The 21950-nt window shown below is 43.9% G+C and overlaps 2 protein-coding genes across 15 annotated transcripts in view; one reads left to right on the plus strand and one right to left on the minus strand.

Annotated features, from left to right (window-relative positions):
- LOC6051312 overlaps positions 1 to 21950 on the minus strand; it is a 171506-nt gene that overhangs the window by 99115 nt on the left and 50441 nt on the right. The gene's annotated exons all lie outside the window — the stretch shown is intronic.
- Positions 18445 to 20319, plus strand: LOC119771099. Its single transcript, XM_038266491.1, has 2 exons — positions 18445 to 19365; positions 19423 to 20319. Exons 1-2 carry the CDS (start codon positions 18445 to 18447, stop codon positions 20317 to 20319), a joined length of 1818 nt encoding a protein of 605 aa, XP_038122419.1.

A 21950-nucleotide genomic window follows, 5' to 3' on the forward strand; every position in this document is an offset into this window, starting at 1 on the left:
GACCGAGGAACCGGAAATCGGAAACCTGAACCTCGGCAACAACCAGGCTGGCGGAAGACCATACCGGGATCGGTCAGAGCCTCCTCCAGGCGGCAATGGAATCAACGCCAACCCCAGAGGAAGGCCGATCGATGGACGTGGGTCAGGTAACCCGGACTTCCGGCAGCGAGATACCCCGTTCGATCAAGGATTACCGGACAATTATCCGGACGGAGATGGAGCCCAAGGTTACGACACGCGAAATCGAAACCCGGAGAATAACGACGGAATTAGGGGAGATCCTTCGTTGGGAAATGATGGAAATCGTGGTTCCCCAAGCCAGAATCCGCCATTTGGCCGTGGAAATTTGGACCGGTATTCAAGAAACCGCGAATTGTCGCGAGGCAACTCTTCGGGAAACCCAGATCGGTGGCCGGATCGAAATCACGGACAACGGGGTACGGAAGGAGAATTCGAACGATACCGCGAGTCAGGTGGAAGGCCCGAACAACCAAGTCCTAATCGGTCCATGGACCGGGGTCGGTTCAGATTATGACCCAGGGAGACGTGGGTTCGAAGGACGATATGACAATCACCGGATCCCGATCAACAAGTGGCCAATCAAATTCAGCGGCGATCAGAAGGTCATGTCAGTCGAAGAGTTTGTAAAACGCGTCGAGATACTCGCTGGGAATAACCAAGTCAGCGACGAGGAACTGTTGAGAAAGGCTAATTTCCTCTTTAAATCGGAATCCGTCGCGGAAACCTGGTACTACACGTTTAGTCACAAATTTGCATCGTGGCAAATGTTGAAGCACCAACTCCGCCTTCGATTTGAAACTCCGAACAAGGAAAAAGTACTAGCGAGACAGATCCGAAATCGAGAGCAATACCCTAATGAAACGTTCCAGATCTACCGAAGTGAAATCGAGCGATTAAATCAGCAGATGAGTAGACCTTTGGGTGACGGCGAGTTGTGCAGTATCTTATTTGATAACATGAAGGACTGGTACCGTCCTCATTTTGCGTTCATGAGACCCGAGAACCTGACTGTAGACCTGCTGAGCGATCTATGCCATGAGCTGGACAAGTCGGTTTATCGCACGTACGCACCCCGCCCGCGACCGTATCATGTCAATTGCCTGGAAGAAGACGGAGCTTATGCGTACCCACCGGACGAAGAACCGTATGGAGAGGAAGTCAATGCGATGTCCAGATCCCGACCTCGACGATTCGCTAGACCAGAACAAGGAGAACCGAACCAAAACGCGCCGGAGACCGAGAACAACGTACTATGCTGGAACTGCCGTCAGTTCGGGCATTTCTGGAGAGGATGCCAGAGGAACATCAAGCTGTTTTGCCATGTGTGCGGAAGACCAGACGTCACGACCGCGAACTGTCCGGAAAATCACCCCAGAATGGAGAACCAAAAAAACCCATTCTTGGAAGGGAATTAGGAGGACCTCTTCCAACGCAAATAACACTCCCGACAGCTCATTCGATCGTTTTCTGAACTGTTGACCATCAACGTTCGGGAAAATCGGTGCCCTTATGTGACCATTTCGATCTTCGGGACTTCTGTCGAAGGACTGTTAGACTCAGGAGCGGAGGCATGTATTCTAAGTGACGCCGAGCTGCTCAACAAACACAACTTCACTAGGTCTCCCACGAAATTGAAGATCCGAACCGCTGACGGAACCGCACACAACTGCTTGAGTTCCGTTTATATCCCATACACGTTCCGAGGAGTGACCCAGGTGATCCCTACCCTGTTCGTACCTAATCTGGCCAAGAAATTGATTCTTGGGAACGAGTTCTGGAAGTTGTTCAAGATCACACCCGCGGTAGAAGAACATGGGCAACTCACTCAGTTGAACGTTAACGAAGTAGGCGTGGACGAGATCTCGATCAATTTTATCGAGACGTACTTCGCCGAAGAATCGGCAGAGATCAACCTCGTTCTCGAACCGGATACGGGATTCATCCGACCGGTACCCGTTGAGGAAGATCTTAGTCTCGAGCTTCCGGCTGTAGAACCTCCATATCAGAAGCCGATCGTGAGTGTGGAGACGGAGCATCCGCTGTCCCCAACTGAGAATAAACAACTTCTAGCTGTAGTGCGTAAGCTGATGGGAAACGGAAAATTAGGACGAACTCATGTTTTGGAACATAAAATCGAAATTTTAGAAGGAGAGCGGCCGAAGAAACCGCCACGGTATCGAGTTTCACCGGCCATTCAGAAAGAAATGGACAAAGAGATCGAGAGGATGAAGGAGCTCGACGTGATTGAAGAGTCGGATTCAGATTGGTGTAATCCGTTGCTCCCGGTCCGAAAGTCGTCCGGAGAATGGCGGTTGTGCCTCGATTGTCGTCGAGTCAACGAAGTGACCAAAAAGGAGGCGTATCCGTTCCCGGACATGCAGGTAATTCTCGGGAGAATTGAAAGCCCGATTCTTCTCGATCATTGATCTGTCCAAGGCGTATTGGCAAATACCGCTAGCGATGGAAAGTCGAGATTACACGTCGTTCCGAGCTGGGAAGTCCCTTTACCGCTTCAAGGTGATGCCGTTTGGGTTGACAGGAGCGCCTATAACACAAACCAAGCTGATGAACAAAGTGCTGGGATACGACCTGGAACCGAACGTCTTCGTGTATCTGGACGATATCGTCGTCACCTCCCACACTTTCGAGGAACATCTTCAGCTGTTGCAGAAGATTGCTGATCGCCTGGCCGCTGCCAACCTTTCAATCAGTATCGAAAAATCTCGCTTTTGTCAAAAGAAAATCTCCTACTTGGGCTACGTCCTGACGGAAGAAGGGTTGTCGATCGATAGCCAAAAGCTCGAACCCATTTTGAGCTACCCCGCACCGACTACAATTAAGGAGATTCGTAGACTGTTAGGCATGGTCGGGTTCTACAAACAATTCATCCCGAACTACAGTACGGTGCTCGCACCGATTACGGACCTCCTGAAGGGAAAGTCTAAAATTGGATGGACCGAACGAGCGGAAAAGGCTCTGAATGAGATCAAAAGTTTACTCACATCCCCACCGGTGCTCGCCAATCCGGACTTCTCACAGCCATTCGTCATCGAGTCAGACGCGTCCTTAGTCGCCGCTGGAGCTGTTTTGGTGCAGTATCAGGCCGGAATCCGTCGTCCAATCGCGTTCTTTTCGAAGAAATTCTCAGCAACCCAAGTGAAGTATTCTGCCACTGAACGGGAATGCCTCGCCGTAATCTTGGCCATAGAGAAGTTTCGACACTATGTGGAGGGCACCAGATTCAAGGTGGTCACCGACGCGCAATCGCTGAAGTGGCTTAATCAGGTCAGCATTGAGGGCAACTCCGCGCGGCTGGTCAGATGGGCACTGAAACTGCAGCAACACGACATCATCCTGGAATATAGGAAAGGGAAGTTAAACGTGGTGGCAGATGCCCTGTCCAGAGCTGTTCCAGAACCGGATGTGTTCACGATAGATCTAGATCTCGAGCGGCTCAAGAAGAACATCGCCAAGGATGAGGAGCGGTACAAAGACTTCCGGGTGATCCGAGGAAAGGTCTATAAGTTCGTTGCTAGCTCAACTCCAAACGATCAACGATTCGAGTGGAAGATGGTTCCTACGAAAGCCGAACGCATACCGATTCTGGACGCCGAGCACAGCGTGGCCCACTTCGGGTTCTACAAAACGTTGAAAAAAATCCAGGAGAAGTACTACTGGCCCGGCATGACCGTCGACGTGAAGCGGTTCTGTCGAGGCTGTGAAGTCTGCAGAACCTCGAAATATCCCAACACAGCTCGAGTTCCGCCGATAGGTCGATCAAAGGTGGCTAGCATGCCCTGGCAGATGATTTCCGTCGACTACATGGGACCATTTCCCCGGTCTAAGCACGGGAACACGGTCCTGTTGGTGATCACCGACCATTTCTCGAAATTCGTGATCATTCAACCAATGAGGGAGGCCAAGACTACCGCCCTAGTGGCGTTTCTGGAATCGATGGTATTTTTGCAGTTCGGGGTCCCCGAAATCGTAATCTCTGACAACGGACCGCAATTTAAATCCGCGTTGTTTGGGAACTTGTTGAAAAGGTACAAGGTTAATCACTGGAAGAATGCGAGCTATCACCCGGCCAACAATCCGACCGAACGAGTGAACCGAGTCATTGTTGCGGCCATTCGGACGTACCTCAAGGACGATCAACGCGAATGGGACGAAAATATCAACCAAGTGGCCCTTGCCATCAGGACCGCAGTACACGAATCTACCGAGTTTACGCCCTACTTCATCAATCATGGGCGCAACTATATCAGTTCCGGGGAAGAATATTCGCGGATCAGGGAAACCAACGGAGGAACAGAACAGGAAGCCGAGAAACTGGGAGAGGACATGAAAATAATATTTGAAAAAGTGAAACTCAACCTAAAAAAAGCTTACGATCGCTACGGGAAGTATTATAACCTCCGCTCGAAAGCGAAAGCCCCCACTTTTGAAAAAGGGGAAGTAGTGTTGAAGAAAAATTATGGGTTATCTAATAAGGCGAAAAGATTTAATGCTAAATTAGCAAACACTTACTCTCCCGCCAAGGTTATCGCCAAGTTGGGTAGTCATTGCTACGAACTGGAAGATTTAACCGGTCAAAAATTGGGAGTTTTCCGTTCCGCGGATCTCCAGAAACGTTGATCTTGGGATAAAAGCACTAGCTTGTACAACTCTAAACTAAACTAAAGTACATTGAGGGTAAACAAACCAAACCAGACTTACCACCATCTTTTCTTTAATTCTCTTCTCTGCAAACCATAAACAATACCCCATTCAAACACTCCCCACCTTTTCCCTTCCCGACGCTGTCTAATAGCTCATTTTCATTTTTCTTAAGTAAACAACCCTAAACCATGTCACAATAATAACCACCTCCACTATTTACTTAATTTAGTTAATAAATTTTTAGAAATAAATCGAAGAATATTTAGATAAAAGTCAAAAACCGCAAACAAGAGCGAAAAAACTCGCGACGGGACTGACGTTTGAATTGTTTTGATTTGCCGAGGTTGTCGGCCTGCAAGTCGGTAAAGCGGTTTAGTACACGAGAGCAAAAAGCCAGTGGCGTACGCTCTCAGACTAGGTTAGAAAAAAAGAGTAGGAAAATATAAAACTTTAGGCGGAATTTATGGAACCAAACTGAGTTCAACAAAGGTACTAAAATTAGCCATTTTGTTCGGATAACTATCTGAAACGGAGGAGTATATCTCCTAACAAGGGAATACATTGTTCTATAGCTGAATTCAATAAGCGGCAAGAGAAGGAATGACCTTCAGTTATGATTCACGCGGAATCGAGTACGGGTCATAGTGGATTTTTATCTGCAAGTCGTATAATAAACGGGAAAAATCGGAATTAGGAAGAACACGTAATCTGAAGAAGCAGGACGACAAACAGTATTCCAGTGCGCTTCGTAAACGAAATCAAATGTTGGATTAGTTACGCTGTGGTTCTAAAAATAATCGTTGAGAACTAAAATAATAAGTAAGGAACAAAAGCGCCCTCATCAATTCAGTTTAAGTGATCTTATAAGTGTAAAAAAATTCTTGCATAATTTTTTTTTTTTGTTGAGGAAGGGGGAAATGTAACCTGGTTACAGTAACCACCTATCGATTTGTTGTATGTGCACTCCATACGAGGCGAAAGTTACCTAAATTACCCTAACGAACATGGAAAGCAGCGTTGCATTATCTTTCCCTTCGGCACCTTCAGTGCCTCTGGCGGCATTCGCTGGAACTTCTCACTCTAACCGAGTCACAGAACAGTACTCATCGTTCGCCGGATACTTAACACATATAATGTCCATAAAACCCGAAGGGCACCTCGTCTGTATTTGTGACCGGGGACCTTGTCCTTGGAACGTAGCGGGCCAAAGGTTAAGGCAACGACAGGTCTTTTCAATTTGACCGGCAAGCTGTGCACACGCGTGTGTCCAAGTGGAAGTACAATCAGCGAAGCGGTCGCAGAGTTTGCCGATCGTCATAGTGAGTGGCAAGAAGAAGACTAGGTTCAACTTGTGATCTAATTGTACCTTCCTAAATTTTAGTTCAAATTGAAACCTGTGGTTTTGAACGTTTTTACTAGGCCCAACGCGCCGATAGGGAGTGTGCTTTGTGAGTAGATAGATTATTTGTAGCTCGGTTCAAACCTTTAAAACATGTGCACTCTGTAGCTTAGGAAAACCGACCGAGTGACGTCAACCTAACACGCGGTCATCCCAACCCAACCGTAATACGCTTGGGCGAGGCCAGGTAATTTTCTTGGATCTGAAGATCGTATTGTAACCATGTGTGAAAAGTTGGGTAACTCGTGCGTGAATTTCTTTATTGAAGGACTATTCCTTCAATTGAAGGTGTTAGTCTCGGGCAGGTGTAGGATTCGGCGACCACCACGCCGGCTCTGCGGGACGGTCCGGAGACCCGGAGGGTCCGCGACCCGAAACCCGCGTGCGCACCTGTGGGCCAGGAGGTCACCACAACCTCTGGGACGGAGGAACTCGGTCGTCAATTGCCGAACTTCCATCCCCGGCCTCGAACCAAGCCACCCCGGGGAAGTTGAACGCGGCCCAGCCACACTGGCCGTCGAGCACGTGACGCGTGCAAACCATCTGCGTAAGCCTGATCAGCTGCCTTTAGTACAACAAGCCAAGACACCAACCCAGCACCAGCCGAACCGCCGCCGACGCCGACGCCGGCGCCTTCGCCGCCTCGTCACCACCAGCATGCAGAATCCAGGTCAGACCCACCCTTTGTTATTCTAAAAATAGACACCAGTGCGATGCATGAACCAAAGCGTTACGGGAAAAGGTTAGACTAATGTTAGGGGATAAGAATTAGCGCGCCACCAGCAGGCAATGTCCGGACAAATAAACTCTCGAGCTACACGTCGTCGTGTTTCCGTTTGCCCTAAAAATTAAAGAGTTGTTGTTGTTCTTACACGCGAAACTCCAGGATAAGGTCTCCTAGTTTTTAAAGATATTCTATGTGGAGGGATGTCGTTGAGCGATGTTGTTGGGGTTCGAATAGTGGCTTCGGGATAAAAAAATGAACTCGCCCTGAGCGAGCTAGACCGGGACGTAACGAACACGCTGCTTTGCATGTACCTTGGGAACTCGGTACTTGGCGCTTAAGCGGAGTAGCAGAATCTCCTTGAACCCTTGCCGTTCAGCAGCGACGCGCTTGTTACATTTGGCGCCCAACGTGGGGCGATAATTGATTAGGGCGCTTTAGAGAGTTGTAGTTGTAGAAAAAAAACGATTATTCTCGGAACGACACAGTATTTGCAAATCGAGTAAATTAGGATTATTCCGGGCGCGATCAGTGGAAAATAAAGGTAGAATTTAGGGAAATCTATTCGCGAATCTATTGGTATTTGGGAAATTGTATAACGGGGTGAAAAATCGGGGTTTGCTTACTTTAAATTTGAATTAGCATAACTTATAATTATTTAAAAATTATTGAAAAAAAAACAAGGAATTATCAAAAAAAAAAAATCATTTCTCAACATGGCTTCAAATAACAATCAAGTCGGTCTGGGAACGTATTTGAACCCGAGCGAGCTCTTACCCGACGAAGTGGAGTATGAGTTGAACCTCCGACAAATAAACATTTCGCATCTTCAATTGGAGGATCGGAGGCTGGTGTTGCGACGTGCCCAGTTGGCAGAAATGAACCAACCTGTTGTCCTGACCTCTCGTCGAACGATTATCCAAGACACGAACTTTATACAATCCAAGCTCGTCGACTTGCGATATGAATTGGAACGATGCGGTGCCAGGTCAGAGTTATTAACACGGTTGAGACACATCCGGTTACGTGTTCTGCGTACCGAGGCGCCGACGAGAGACCAGGTCATGGTAAAGAATGAATTGTTGGAGGAAATTGACTTTTACTTTGGAGTTTACGCCAGTCCTCAAGGTGGACCGCGGAGGAACGCTTCTGGGGGACCTCAGCTGTCCAACACAAGTGGACAGAGTAATCCCGATGGCGCCGGAACGCAGTCAAATGTGCACGGAGCACAAAGTGGAGCGGGTCCGAATACGCAACCCGGGAGAAGTCGCACGGGAACCGTGCCGAGACGAACGACCAATCCGACCCCAAACCCGGAAACAGCGCCTCCCAGAAGGCTTATCTTCGATTTGGCATCAAACTCGTGGATTGACAATACTGGAACGAATTCTTCGCACGGTGGTAACTTCGACTCTCCCCTAGCGAGAGGCGGCCAGAATCGTCAGAGCACGCAAAATCACGGACCATCGGAGCATTCGTCACCGTACGTCGATGAAACAGCACCGGTGCCGCCAAGGAATTCCAGACTGAACCCGAACGTGAGAGCTGAACTTAGTCAGATTGTGGACGACGTTTTAACAACCCGAATGGAAGGAATGATGGATCAATTAATGCAAAGTATGCTCACATTTATTGACCAAAATCAGCATCGAAATCGAGACGAGACCGAGGAACCGGAAATCGGAAACCTGAACCTCGGCAACAACCAGGCTGGCGGAAGACCATACCGGGATCGGTCAGAGCCTCCTCCAGGCGGCAATGGAATCAACGCCAACCCCAGAGGAAGGCCGATCGATGGACGTGGGTCAGGTAACCCGGACTTCCGGCAGCGAGATACCCCGTTCGATCAAGGATTACCGGACAATTATCCGGACGGAGATGGAGCCCAAGGTTACGACACGCGAAATCGAAACCCGGAGAATAACGACGGAATTAGGGGAGATCCTTCGTTGGGAAATGATGGAAATCGTGGTTCCCCAAGCCAGAATCCGCCATTTGGCCGTGGAAATTTGGACCGGTATTCAAGAAACCGCGAATTGTCGCGAGGCAACTCTTCGGGAAACCCAGATCGGTGGCCGGATCGAAATCACGGACAACGGGGTACGGAAGGAGAATTCGAACGATACCGCGAGTCAGGTGGAAGGCCCGAACAACCAAGTCCTAATCGGTCCATGGACCGGGGTCGGTTCAGATTATGACCCAGGGAGACGTGGGTTCGAAGGACGATATGACAATCACCGGATCCCGATCAACAAGTGGCCAATCAAATTCAGCGGCGATCAGAAGGTCATGTCAGTCGAAGAGTTTGTAAAACGCGTCGAGATACTCGCTGGGAATAACCAAGTCAGCGACGAGGAACTGTTGAGAAAGGCTAATTTCCTCTTTAAATCGGAATCCGTCGCGGAAACCTGGTACTACACGTTTAGTCACAAATTTGCATCGTGGCAAATGTTGAAGCACCAACTCCGCCTTCGATTTGAAACTCCGAACAAGGAAAAGTACTAGCGAGACAGATCCGAAATCGAGAGCAATACCCTAATGAAACGTTCCAGATCTACCGAAGTGAAATCGAGCGATTAAATCAGCAGATGAGTAGACCTTTGGGTGACGGCGAGTTGTGCAGTATCTTATTTGATAACATGAAGGACTGGTACCGTCCTCATTTTGCGTTCATGAGACCCGAGAACCTGACTGTAGACCTGCTGAGCGATCTATGCCATGAGCTGGACAAGTCGGTTTATCGCACGTACGCACCCCGCCCGCGACCGTATCATGTCAATTGCCTGGAAGAAGACGGAGCTTATGCGTACCCACCGGACGAAGAACCGTATGGAGAGGAAGTCAATGCGATGTCCAGATCCCGACCTCGACGATTCGCTAGACCAGAACAAGGAGAACCGAACCAAAACGCGCCGGAGACCGAGAACAACGTACTATGCTGGAACTGCCGTCAGTTCGGGCATTTCTGGAGAGGATGCCAGAGGAACATCAAGCTGTTTTGCCATGTGTGCGGAAGACCAGACGTCACGACCGCGAACTGTCCGGAAAATCACCCCAGAATGGAGAACCAAAAAAACCCATTCTTGGAAGGGAATTAGGGAGGACCTCTTCCAACGCAAATAACACTCCCGACAGCTCATTCGATCGTTTTTCTGAACTGTTGACCATCAACGTTCGGGAAAATCGGTGCCCTTATGTGACCATTTCGATCTTCGGGACTTCTGTCGAAGGACTGTTAGACTCAGGAGCGGAGGCATGTATTCTAAGTGACGCCGAGCTGCTCAACAAACACAACTTCACTAGGTCTCCCACGAAATTGAAGATCCGAACCGCTGACGGAACCGCACACAACTGCTTGAGTTCCGTTTATATCCCATACACGTTCCGAGGAGTGACCCAGGTGATCCCTACCCTGTTCGTACCTAATCTGGCCAAGAAATTGATTCTTGGGAACGAGTTCTGGAAGTTGTTCAAGATCACACCCGCGGTAGAAGAACATGGGCAACTCACTCAGTTGAACGTTAACGAAGTAGGCGTGGACGAGATCTCGATCAATTTTATCGAGACGTACTTCGCCGAAGAATCGGCAGAGATCAACCTCGTTCTCGAACCGGATACGGGATTCATCCGACCGGTACCCGTTGAGGAAGATCTTAGTCTCGAGCTTCCGGCTGTAGAACCTCCATATCAGAAGCCGATCGTGAGTGTGGAGACGGAGCATCCGCTGTCCCCAACTGAGAATAAACAACTTCTAGCTGTAGTGCGTAAGCTGATGGGAAACGGAAAATTAGGACGAACTCATGTTTTGGAACATAAAATCGAAATTTTAGAAGGAGAGCGGCCGAAGAAACCGCCACGGTATCGAGTTTCACCGGCCATTCAGAAAGAAATGGACAAAGAGATCGAGAGGATGAAGGAGCTCGACGTGATTGAAGAGTCGGATTCAGATTGGTGTAATCCGTTGCTCCCGGTCCGAAAGTCGTCCGGAGAATGGCGGTTGTGCCTCGATTGTCGTCGAGTCAACGAAGTGACCAAAAAGGAGGCGTATCCGTTCCCGGACATGCAGGTAATTCTCGGGAGAATTGAGAAAGCCCGATTCTTCTCGATCATTGATCTGTCCAAGGCGTATTGGCAAATACCGCTAGCGATGGAAAGTCGAGATTACACGTCGTTCCGAGCTGGGAAGTCCCTTTACCGCTTCAAGGTGATGCCGTTTGGGTTGACAGGAGCGCCTATAACACAAACCAAGCTGATGAACAAAGTGCTGGGATACGACCTGGAACCGAACGTCTTCGTGTATCTGGACGATATCGTCGTCACCTCCCACACTTTCGAGGAACATCTTCAGCTGTTGCAGAAGATTGCTGATCGCCTGGCCGCTGCCAACCTTTCAATCAGTATCGAAAAATCTCGCTTTTGTCAAAAGAAAATCTCCTACTTGGGCTACGTCCTGACGGAAGAAGGGTTGTCGATCGATAGCCAAAAGCTCGAACCCATTTTGAGCTACCCCGCACCGACTACAATTAAGGAGATTCGTAGACTGTTAGGCATGGTCGGGTTCTACAAACAATTCATCCCGAACTACAGTACGGTGCTCGCACCGATTACGGACCTCCTGAAGGGAAAGTCTAAAATTGGATGGACCGAACGAGCGGAAAAGGCTCTGAATGAGATCAAAAGTTTACTCACATCCCCACCGGTGCTCGCCAATCCGGACTTCTCACAGCCATTCGTCATCGAGTCAGACGCGTCCTTAGTCGCCGCTGGAGCTGTTTTGGTGCAGTATCAGGCCGGAATCCGTCGTCCAATCGCGTTCTTTTCGAAGAAATTCTCAGCAACCCAAGTGAAGTATTCTGCCACTGAACGGGAATGCCTCGCCGTAATCTTGGCCATAGAGAAGTTTCGACACTATGTGGAGGGCACCAGATTCAAGGTGGTCACCGACGCGCAATCGCTGAAGTGGCTTAATCAGGTCAGCATTGAGGGCAACTCCGCGCGGCTGGTCAGATGGGCACTGAAACTGCAGCAACACGACATCATCCTGGAATATAGGAAAGGGAAGTTAAACGTGGTGGCAGATGCCCTGTCCAGAGCTGTTCCAGAACCGGATGTGTTCACGATAGATCTAGATCTCGAGCGGCTCAAGAAGAACATCGCCAAGGATGAGGAGCGGTACAAAGACTTCCGGGTGATCCGAGGAAAGGTCTATAAGTTCGTTGCTAGCTCAACTCCAAACGATCAACGATTCGAGTGGAAGATGGTTCCTACGAAAGCCGAACGCATACCGATTCTGGACGCCGAGCACAGCGTGGCCCACTTCGGGTTCTACAAAACGTTGAAAAAAATCCAGGAGAAGTACTACTGGCCCGGCATGACCGTCGACGTGAAGCGGTTCTGTCGAGGCTGTGAAGTCTGCAGAACCTCGAAATATCCCAACACAGCTCGAGTTCCGCCGATAGGTCGATCAAAGGTGGCTAGCATGCCCTGGCAGATGATTTCCGTCGACTACATGGGACCATTTCCCGGTCTAAGCACGGGAACACGGTCCTGTTGGTGATCACCGACCATTTCTCGAAATTCGTGATCATTCAACCAATGAGGAGGCCAAGACTACCGCCCTAGTGGCGTTTCTGGAATCGATGGTATTTTTGCAGTTCGGGGTCCCCGAAATCGTAATCTCTGACAACGGACCGCAATTTAAATCCGCGTTGTTTGGGAACTTGTTGAAAAGGTACAAGGTTAATCACTGGAAGAATGCGAGCTATCACCCGGCCAACAATCCGACCGAACGAGTGAACCGAGTCATTGTTGCGGCCATTCGGACGTACCTCAAGGACGATCAACGCGAATGGGACGAAAATATCAACCAAGTGGCCCTTGCCATCAGGACCGCAGTACACGAATCTACCGAGTTTACGCCCTACTTCATCAATCATGGGCGCAACTATATCAGTTCCGGGGAAGAATATTCGCGGATCAGGGAAACCAACGGAGGAACAGAACAGGAAGCCGAGAAACTGGGAGAGGACATGAAAATAATATTTGAAAAAGTGAAACTCAACCTAAAAAAAGCTTACGATCGCTACGGGAAGTATTATAACCTCCGCTCGAAAGCGAAAGCCCCACTTTTGAAAAAGGGAAGTAGTGTTGAAGAAAAATTATGGGTTATCTAATAAGGCGAAAAGATTTAATGCTAAATTAGCAAACACTTACTCTCCCGCCAAGGTTATCGCCAAGTTGGGTAGTCATTGCTACGAACTGGAAGATTTAACCGGTCAAAAATTGGGAGTTTTCCGTTCCGCGGATCTCCAGAAACGTTGATCTTGGGATAAAAGCACTAGCTTGTACAACTCTAAACTAAACTAAAGTACATTGAGGGTAAACAAACCAAACCAGACTTACCACCATCTTTTCTTTAATTCTCTTCTCTGCAAACCATAAACAATACCCCATTCAAACACTCCCCACCTTTTCCCTTCCCGACGCTGTCTAATAGCTCATTTTCATTTTTCTTAAGTAAACAACCCCTAAACCATGTCACAATAATAACCACCTCCACTATTTACTTAATTTAGTTAATAAATTTTTAGAAATAAATCGAAGAATATTTAGATAAAAGTCAAAAACCGCAAACAAGAGCGAAAAAACTCGCGACGGGACTGACGTTTGAATTGTTTTGATTTGCCGAGGTTGTCGGCCTGCAAGTCGGTAAAGCGGTTTAGTACACGGGAGCAAAAGCCAGTGGCGTACGCTCTCAGACTAGGTTAGAAAAAAGTAGGAAAATATAAAACTTTAGGCGGAATTTATGGAACCAAACTGAGTTCAACAAAGGTACTAAAATTAGCCATTTTGTTCGGATAACTATCTGAAACGGAGGAGTATATCTCCTAACAAGGGAATACATTGTTCTATAGCTGAATTCAATAAGCGGCAAGAGAAGGAATGACCTTCAGTTATGATTCACGCGGAATCGAGTACGGGTCATAGTGGATTTTTATCTGCAAGTCGTATAATAAACGGGAAAAATCGGAATTAGGAAGAACACGTAATCTGAAGAAGCAGGACGACAAACAGTATTCCAGTGCGCTTCGTAAACGAAATCAAATGTTGGATTAGTTACGCTGTGGTTCTAAAAATAATCGTTGAGAACTAAATTAATAAGTAAGGAACAAAAGCGCCCTCATCAATTCAGTTTAAGTGATCTTATAAGTGTAAAAAAAATTCTTGCATAATTTTTTTTTGTTGAGGAAGGGGGAAATGTAACCTGGTTACAGTAACCACCTATCGATTTGTTGTATGTGCACTCCATACGAGGCGAAAGTTACCTAAATTACCCTAACGAACATGGAAAGCAGCGTTGCATTATCTTTCCCTTCGGCACCTTCAGTGCCTCTGGCGGCATTCGCTGGAACTTCTCACTCTAACCGAGTCACAGAACAGTACTCATCGTTCGCCGGATACTTAACACATATAATGTCCATAAAACCCGAAGGGCACCTCGTCTGTATTTGTGACCGGGGACCTTGTCCTTGGAACGTAGCGGGCCAAAGGTTAAGGCAACGACAGGTCTTTTCAATTTGACCGGCAAGCTGTGCACACGCGTGTGTCCAAGTGGAAGTACAATCAGCGAAGCGGTCGCAGAGTTTGCCGATCGTCATAGTGAGTGGCAAGAAGAAGACTAGGTTCAACTTGTGATCTAATTGTACCTTCCTAAATTTTAGTTCAAATTGAAACCTGTGGTTTTGAACGTTTTTACTAGGCCCAACGCGCCGATAGGGAGTGTGCTTTGTGAGTAGATAGATTATTTGTAGCTCGGTTCAAACCTTTAAAACATGTGCACTCTGTAGCTTAGGAAAACCGACCGAGTGACGTCAACCTAACACGCGGTCATCCCAACCCAACCGTAATACGCTTGGGCGAGGCCAGGTAATTTTCTTGGATCTGAAGATCGTATTGTAACCATGTGTGAAAAGTTGGGTAACTCGTGCGTGAATTTCTTTATTGAAGGACTATTCCTTCAATTGAAGGTGTTAGTCTCGGGCAGGTGTAGGATTCGGCGACCACCACGCCGGCTCTGCGGGACGGTCCGGAGACCCGGAGGGTCCGCGACCCGAAACCCGCGTGCGCACCTGTGGGCCAGGAGGTCACCACAACCTCTGGGACGGAGGAACTCGGTCGTCAATTGCCGAACTTCCATCCCCGGCCTCGAACCAAGCCACCCCGGGGAAGTTGAACGCGGCCCAGCCACACTGGCCGTCGAGCACGTGACGCGTGCAAACCATCTGCGTAAGCCTGATCAGCTGCCTTTAGTACAACAAGCCAAGACACCAACCCAGCACCAGCCGAACCGCCGCCGACGCCGACGCCGGCGCCTTCGCCGCCTCGTCACCACCAGCATGCAGAATCCAGGTCAGACCCACCCTTTGTTATTCTAAAAATAGACACCAGTGCGATGCATGAACCAAAGCGTTACGGGAAAAGGTTAGACTAATGTTAGGGGATAAGAATTAGCGCGCCACCAGCAGGCAATGTCCGGACAAATAAACTCTCGAGCTACACGTCGTCGTGTTTCCGTTTGCCCTAAAAATTAAAGAGTTGTTGTTGTTCTTACACGCGAAACTCCAGGATAAGGTCTCCTAGTTTTTAAAGATATTCTATGTGGAGGGATGTCGTTGAGCGATGTTGTTGGGGTTCGAATAGTGGCTTCGGGATAAAAAAATGAACTCGCCCTGAGCGAGCTAGACCGGGACGTAACGAACACGCTGCTTTGCATGTACCTTGGGAACTCGGTACTTGGCGCTTAAGCGGAGTAGCAGAATCTCCTTGAACCCTTGCCGTTCAGCAGCGACGCGCTTGTTACAAAACGTTTATATTTGAAATGCTTTCCAAAAAAGGATAAAGCAAATCGACGGTTTTCTATGTTTTATTGACGATCTCCAATCTGTTCAGAATAAGTGCGATGAAAACATATATCTTTGAATTATCAATCAACAAAAATCATACGAAGTGTGACACTCGCGGACACTCCATTGGTCGTTTGAAAAAAAAAATCTAAATATCTTGAGCAGATGTTTCAGTTCATTCCAGTCTATTTTCTGACTTTGAGAGAAATGAGCGGATGAGCCGTTCAAAAGAGCCGCTCATTTAAATGAGCGAACGAAAATGAGCGGCTCACAGAAATGAGCGGTTTTGCCCACCACTAGTCTGAGGGTGATACGAATTCTGCGACCCAATTTTACAAAAATTACAAAAATTACAAAAATTACAAAAATTACAAAAATTACAAAAATTACAAAAATTACAAAAATTACAAAAATTACAAAAATTACAAAAATTACAAAAATTACAAAAATTACAAAAATTACAAAAATTACAAAAATTACAAAAATTACAAAAATTACAAAAATTACAAAAATACAAAAATTACAAAAATTACAAAAATTACAAAATTACAAAATTACAAAAATTACAAAAATTACAAAATTACAAAAATTACAAAATTACAAAATTACAAAAATTACAAAAATTACAAAAATTACAAAATTACAAAATTACAAAATTACAAAATTACAAAAATTACAAAATTACAAAAATTACAAAATTACAAAAATTACAAAAATTACAAAATTACAAAATTACAAAAATACAAAATTACAAAATTACAAAAATTACAAAATTACAAAATTACAAAATTACAAAATTACAAAATTACAAAATTACAAAAATTACAAAAATTACAAAATTACAAAAATTACAAAATTACAAAATTACAAAATTACAAAATTACAAAAATTACAAAAATTACAAAATATACAAAAATTACAAAATTACAAAATTACAAAATTACAAAAATTACAAAATTACAAAATTACAAAATTACAAAAATTACAAAATTACAAAAATTACAAAAATTACAAAAATTACAAAAATTACAAAATTACAAAATTACAAAAATTACAAAAATTACAAAATTACAAAATTACAAAAATTACAAAAATTACAAAATTACAAAATTACAAAATTACAAAAATTACAAAATTACAAAATTACAAAATTACAAAATTACAAAATTACAAAATTACAAAAATTACAAAATTACAAAAATTACAAAAATTACAAAATTACAAAATTACAAAAATTACAAAAATTACAAAAATTACAAAAATTACAAAATTACAAAATTACAAAATTACAAAATTACAAAATTACAAAATTACAAAATTACAAAAATTACAAAAATTACAAAATTACAAAATTACAAAAATACAAAATTACAAAAATTACAAAAATTACAAAATTACAAAAATACAAAATACAAAAATACAAAATTACAAAAATTACAAAATTACAAAATTACAAAATTACAAAAATTACAAAATTACAAAATATACAAAATTACAAAAATTACAAAATTACAAAATTACAAAATTACAAAATTACAAAAATTACAAAATTACAAAATTACAAAAATTACAAAAATTACAAAATTACAAAATTACAAAATTACAAAAATTACAAAATTACAAAATTACAAAAATTACAAAAATTACAAAAATTACAAAAATTACAAAAATTACAAAAATACAAAATTACAAAATTACAAAAATTACAAAATTACAAAAATTACAAAATTACAAAAATTACAAAATTACAAAAATTACAAAAATTACAAAATTACAAAATTACAAAATTACAAAAATTACAAAATTACAAAAATTACAAAATATACAAAATTACAAAATTACAAAAATTACAAAATTACAAAAATTACAAAAATTACAAAATTACAAAAATTACAAAATTACAAAATTACAAAATTACAAAATTACAAAAATTACAAAATTACAAAATTACAAAAATTACAAAATTACAAAATTACAAAAATTACAAAAATTACAAAAATTACAAAAATTACAAAATATACAAAAATTACAAAAATTACAAAAATTACAAAAATTACAAAAATTACAAAATTACAAAATTACAAAATTACAAAATTACAAAATTACAAAATTACAAAAATTACAAAAATTACAAAAATTACAAAAATTACAAAAATTACAAAAATTACAAAAAATACAAAAATTACAAAAAATACAAAAATTACAAAAATTACAAAAAATACAAAAATTACAAAAAGTTTAAACAGTATAAAAATTACAAAAATTACAAAAATTACAAAAATTACAAAAATTACAAAAATTACAAAAATTACAAAAATTACAAAAATTACAAAAATTACAAAAATTACAAAAATTACAAAAATTACAAAAATTACAAAAATTACAAAAATTACAAAAATTACAAAAATTACAAAAATTACAAAAATTACAAAAAATACAAAAATTACAAAAAGTTTAAACAGTATAAAAATTATGAAAAATTACAAAAATTACAAAAAATATAACTAAGGTTTAACTGAAAATGACAAAAAATCTAAATTTATGATCTCTGGCTTTGATCCGTATCGAATGCGTTCTCTGCTTTGTTGATGATTTCTGGAGGAAAAGATTTGACTTGTCGTCGAAGAATGAAAGGGCTTGATTGTTCAATACAGTTCAATATGTTTAAGTTATGATCACATATGGAAAGCATGGAAATCCTGGGTTGAGAACGGCAACGACAGAACATAAACCAGATGTCGCGAAGAAAAGGGAATGCCGCAGTAGAATGTCGGCTTCAAATTTCACCACCAATTAGTTTGGGCCAAGCCATCGAACCGTCCTCCACACAAAATTCGACGCCAGTTTCGTTTTCACCCTCGCCGAGTCTCGTCGTCATGTTTCCACCGCAAGTTTGGACGGAGATTTTCCAGCACTTGGACGTGCCCGCGCTGAAGCAGGTTCGCCTGACCTGCTCCTACCTGCAAGCCGCCGTGGACGAGAATTCCCGTTTTATGGACCAAGTCCGGCTCAAGCTGCCCGAGGCGACCACGATGGATCGGTTCTTCGGTGTGGACGTCCCGGCACGGTCCGTCCTGCTGCGTTCGTCCCGGATTGAGGCCGTTGAGTTGTGGTGGCCTCGGGTGGGTCGTTGGATGTATGATCTTCAGTTGGAGCGGTGCCGGATGAGCGTTACGACGCTGGTGGGGATGCTGCGAGCGACGCCGCAACTGAGACGGTTGACGCTGAAGTTGGTGGAGATTTCTGCTGGGGTTGTTGGCGAGGGCTGCCGGCTGGAAAAGTTGGAAGAGCTGGTTATCGATTGTCCGGACGAGAAGGGTGTGACGCTGGACTTGTTGCCACTTTTCGGATCGGGTTGTCCGGGGTTGAAGAGCTTTACGTATCTGCACCCTAAACATCCTGAAGTAGATCAGTTGAAGGTGGTTACCTTTTTGGAGCAGGTTCAGGGTACGATTGAAGAAGTGAAACTCTTCTACAGTGAGTTTTTAATGGATGCCATTGCGGAGATGGATCGGATGGATAACCTGAAGTGTGTAACCTTCATCGGCAACAACCCATTTTACGAACCAGCTAATGATCGAACGGTGCTCAAATTCTGCCGGAAATATCCTAACCTGAAAGAGTTCAGCATGGTAAGGGCGTCCATTAAGCACGCGGTAAGTACTCTAGACCTTGATAGCTCCGAGAACCTCACTCAAACTTCCTTTTTCTAGACGGCGTGCTTGGTCATCATAATGTTGCGATTACTTCAACGGGCTACGATTACTCTGAGCAACGAACTCGATCCCTTTGAACCGCTGGAATGCATCAACTATTCCCTGGAATCTCTGTCCATCTACGCAGCGCACAGACAACGGGCCACGAACCTCTCCCAATACTACTGTCCTAACCTGCGAGAACTTACTCTCTGCGGGATGGACATGGCGATCGGCAAACTCGCTCCCCTTTTGCACTACTCCCAACGGATCCACACGTTGACCCTGCAACGATGCAGAATCCGAGAGAACTACGGAGTTTACTGCATCCTCGGATATCTACCTTCTCTGCGAAACCTAACAGTCGGCAGTACCCACCTCACAACCTGGAACCACACCAACAAAACCTTCGCACACTCGCTGCAAACCCTCAATCTAAACCATCTGACCACGACCCGCGACCAACTCCTCACCATAGCGGAAGTGTTCCCCCAGCTGAAGCACCTCCACCTGCAAAACCTCCCCGCGGACGACGCCGTCATTCGTTACCTCTGCCAGAAGCTACCCCACCTCCAAACCCTCGCCATCACCAACTGCCCAATCAGTGACGCCACAACCAACTTCATTGGCCAGCACGGTCGCACCCTGGACCGTCTGGAACTCATCGACAACGGAGGGTTGTCCAAAGGCGCCGTCAATCGGCTGAAACGTCGTGGCGATTGTCCGGAAGTCGTCTTCAAACCGCCCCTGACGTCGGCTGTGCTGGTGAAGAGCTTGCTGGCGGTGGTGGCTCACCGGGTGGCGTGCTCACCGCTGACGGTGGTCAACTGTTTGCTGCCGAAGGTTGGCGTGAAACCGTGGAGGCCGGACTTTTTGCGCGTCGAGTTGGGGGAGGAGTTTGCTTTTAAACATTAAAGTTATGCTTTTCACAATACATTTTTCAAGAATCCTACCTTACTGAATTGTTTTTAACGTAGCAGTATCACCTTTTCCTTTCAGATTTTTCCATGAATTCTATCTATATTTTATTTTCTATTTTTTAATATTTTTTAGGTGCATTCTTTCACATGTAACTATCCAAATATTAGACCAAAAGGCTTTCTTCCAAGGAATTCATTAAAAATAAAGCGTGTTTTTTTCTAAAAAATCTTTTGTATTACATGTTGAGCATCATTTATAACAATGTTGACTGACATTGAAGTTTCCTTTCTCCAAAATAAGTGTTTTGAGTTCGACATCTGAGATCAGCGATGGCCACTAGCATTTTCACAACAAAACAGGTTTTCTATTTTATGATTAAATTAGGGGAGCAGCATCTAACTAACTAAAACTCCAAAAAAGTTTTTCGACTACAAATTCATAGCCAAATGTAACATCCTTCGGAAGCACACTGATGTAAAACATTTTCTGAGCGAATACCTGTACATTAAACCAGTAATAAGCAAAAACAAAACAAAAATCGCGACAATTTTTGTCCACCTTGATTGAATTTTAACGACGCTCACCGGGCGGCTCAGTTGCACTAACCAAAACGTCAATTTTCTTTGAATTTTCTTACCAGGTTTGCTTTGGTCTCCTGTGCTCATTTGACCACTAAATTAAAGTCAGCTTCCAGCAAACTCTTCTTTAAAGTGTCTGTTAACTACTCACTACAGCAAAAAGTTCAACAATTGGGTACTAAAATGAAGCTTAGATTGCTGATATTATTGTTTACAGCGATAAAGCTTATTTTTCTGAGTACAATGACCCTTTGTACGACCACAAAGAGTTTGAAATGGATCTTTAAATCAATTTTGAAAAATTAACCTCGCGGTCCTTCTTGACAGAAAAGCTCCTACTTGACAGCTCGTTCCAAGGGAACCATAGTTGATCCATCGAAAAAATGTTGTCTTGTCAAAAAAAAATTTTGCATTAAAATGAAAAAAAGTGATTAGAAATGGTTTTGAATCGTGTTTTTACCGTTCTACAAAAAAAAAAATTTACAAAAATTTACATAAGGCTTTAGGACCCAATTGCGGTTTAGCAAGGGCAGCATCTAAACACCGACATCTAAACTTAAACGGTGGCATCTAAACTTAAACAATGAATTTGACACTTCAAACGTAATCGCAGCATGCCGCCAAACAAAAGAATGTTGGAGAGTGAGAGAGCGAGCACCAGGGTTGCCAGGTGAAATGCATGAAAACATTAACGTTTTGTTATTCAAAATTGAGGACAGAATTCGCGATCAAAAGCTCAAAAATTCCGACAGATGGCGCAAAGCATCGAAGAATGACGATTCAGATTTTCGCTGTTCGGTTACATAGGAATGCAAACTTAAAATTGAATTTACAGCGCATAGAACAACTTTTGAGAAAAAAATCAAGTAGTACGATTGTTAACTCTTTGCCCTCTATAAATTAACGCAATAAAAAAAATATTTGAAATAAAATAATTTTGAAAAAATAATATTGTTTAAAATGATAGAGCATCAAAAGTTAACAAAGTATCAGCTCGAATTTTTGCTCAAAAGTTGTTTTGAACGATGGAATTTAACAAAACAGAAT

This window comes from Culex quinquefasciatus, chromosome 1 (genome assembly GCF_015732765.1).
Source record: "Culex quinquefasciatus strain JHB chromosome 1, VPISU_Cqui_1.0_pri_paternal, whole genome shotgun sequence".
Taxonomy (NCBI): domain Eukaryota; kingdom Metazoa; phylum Arthropoda; class Insecta; order Diptera; family Culicidae; genus Culex; species Culex quinquefasciatus.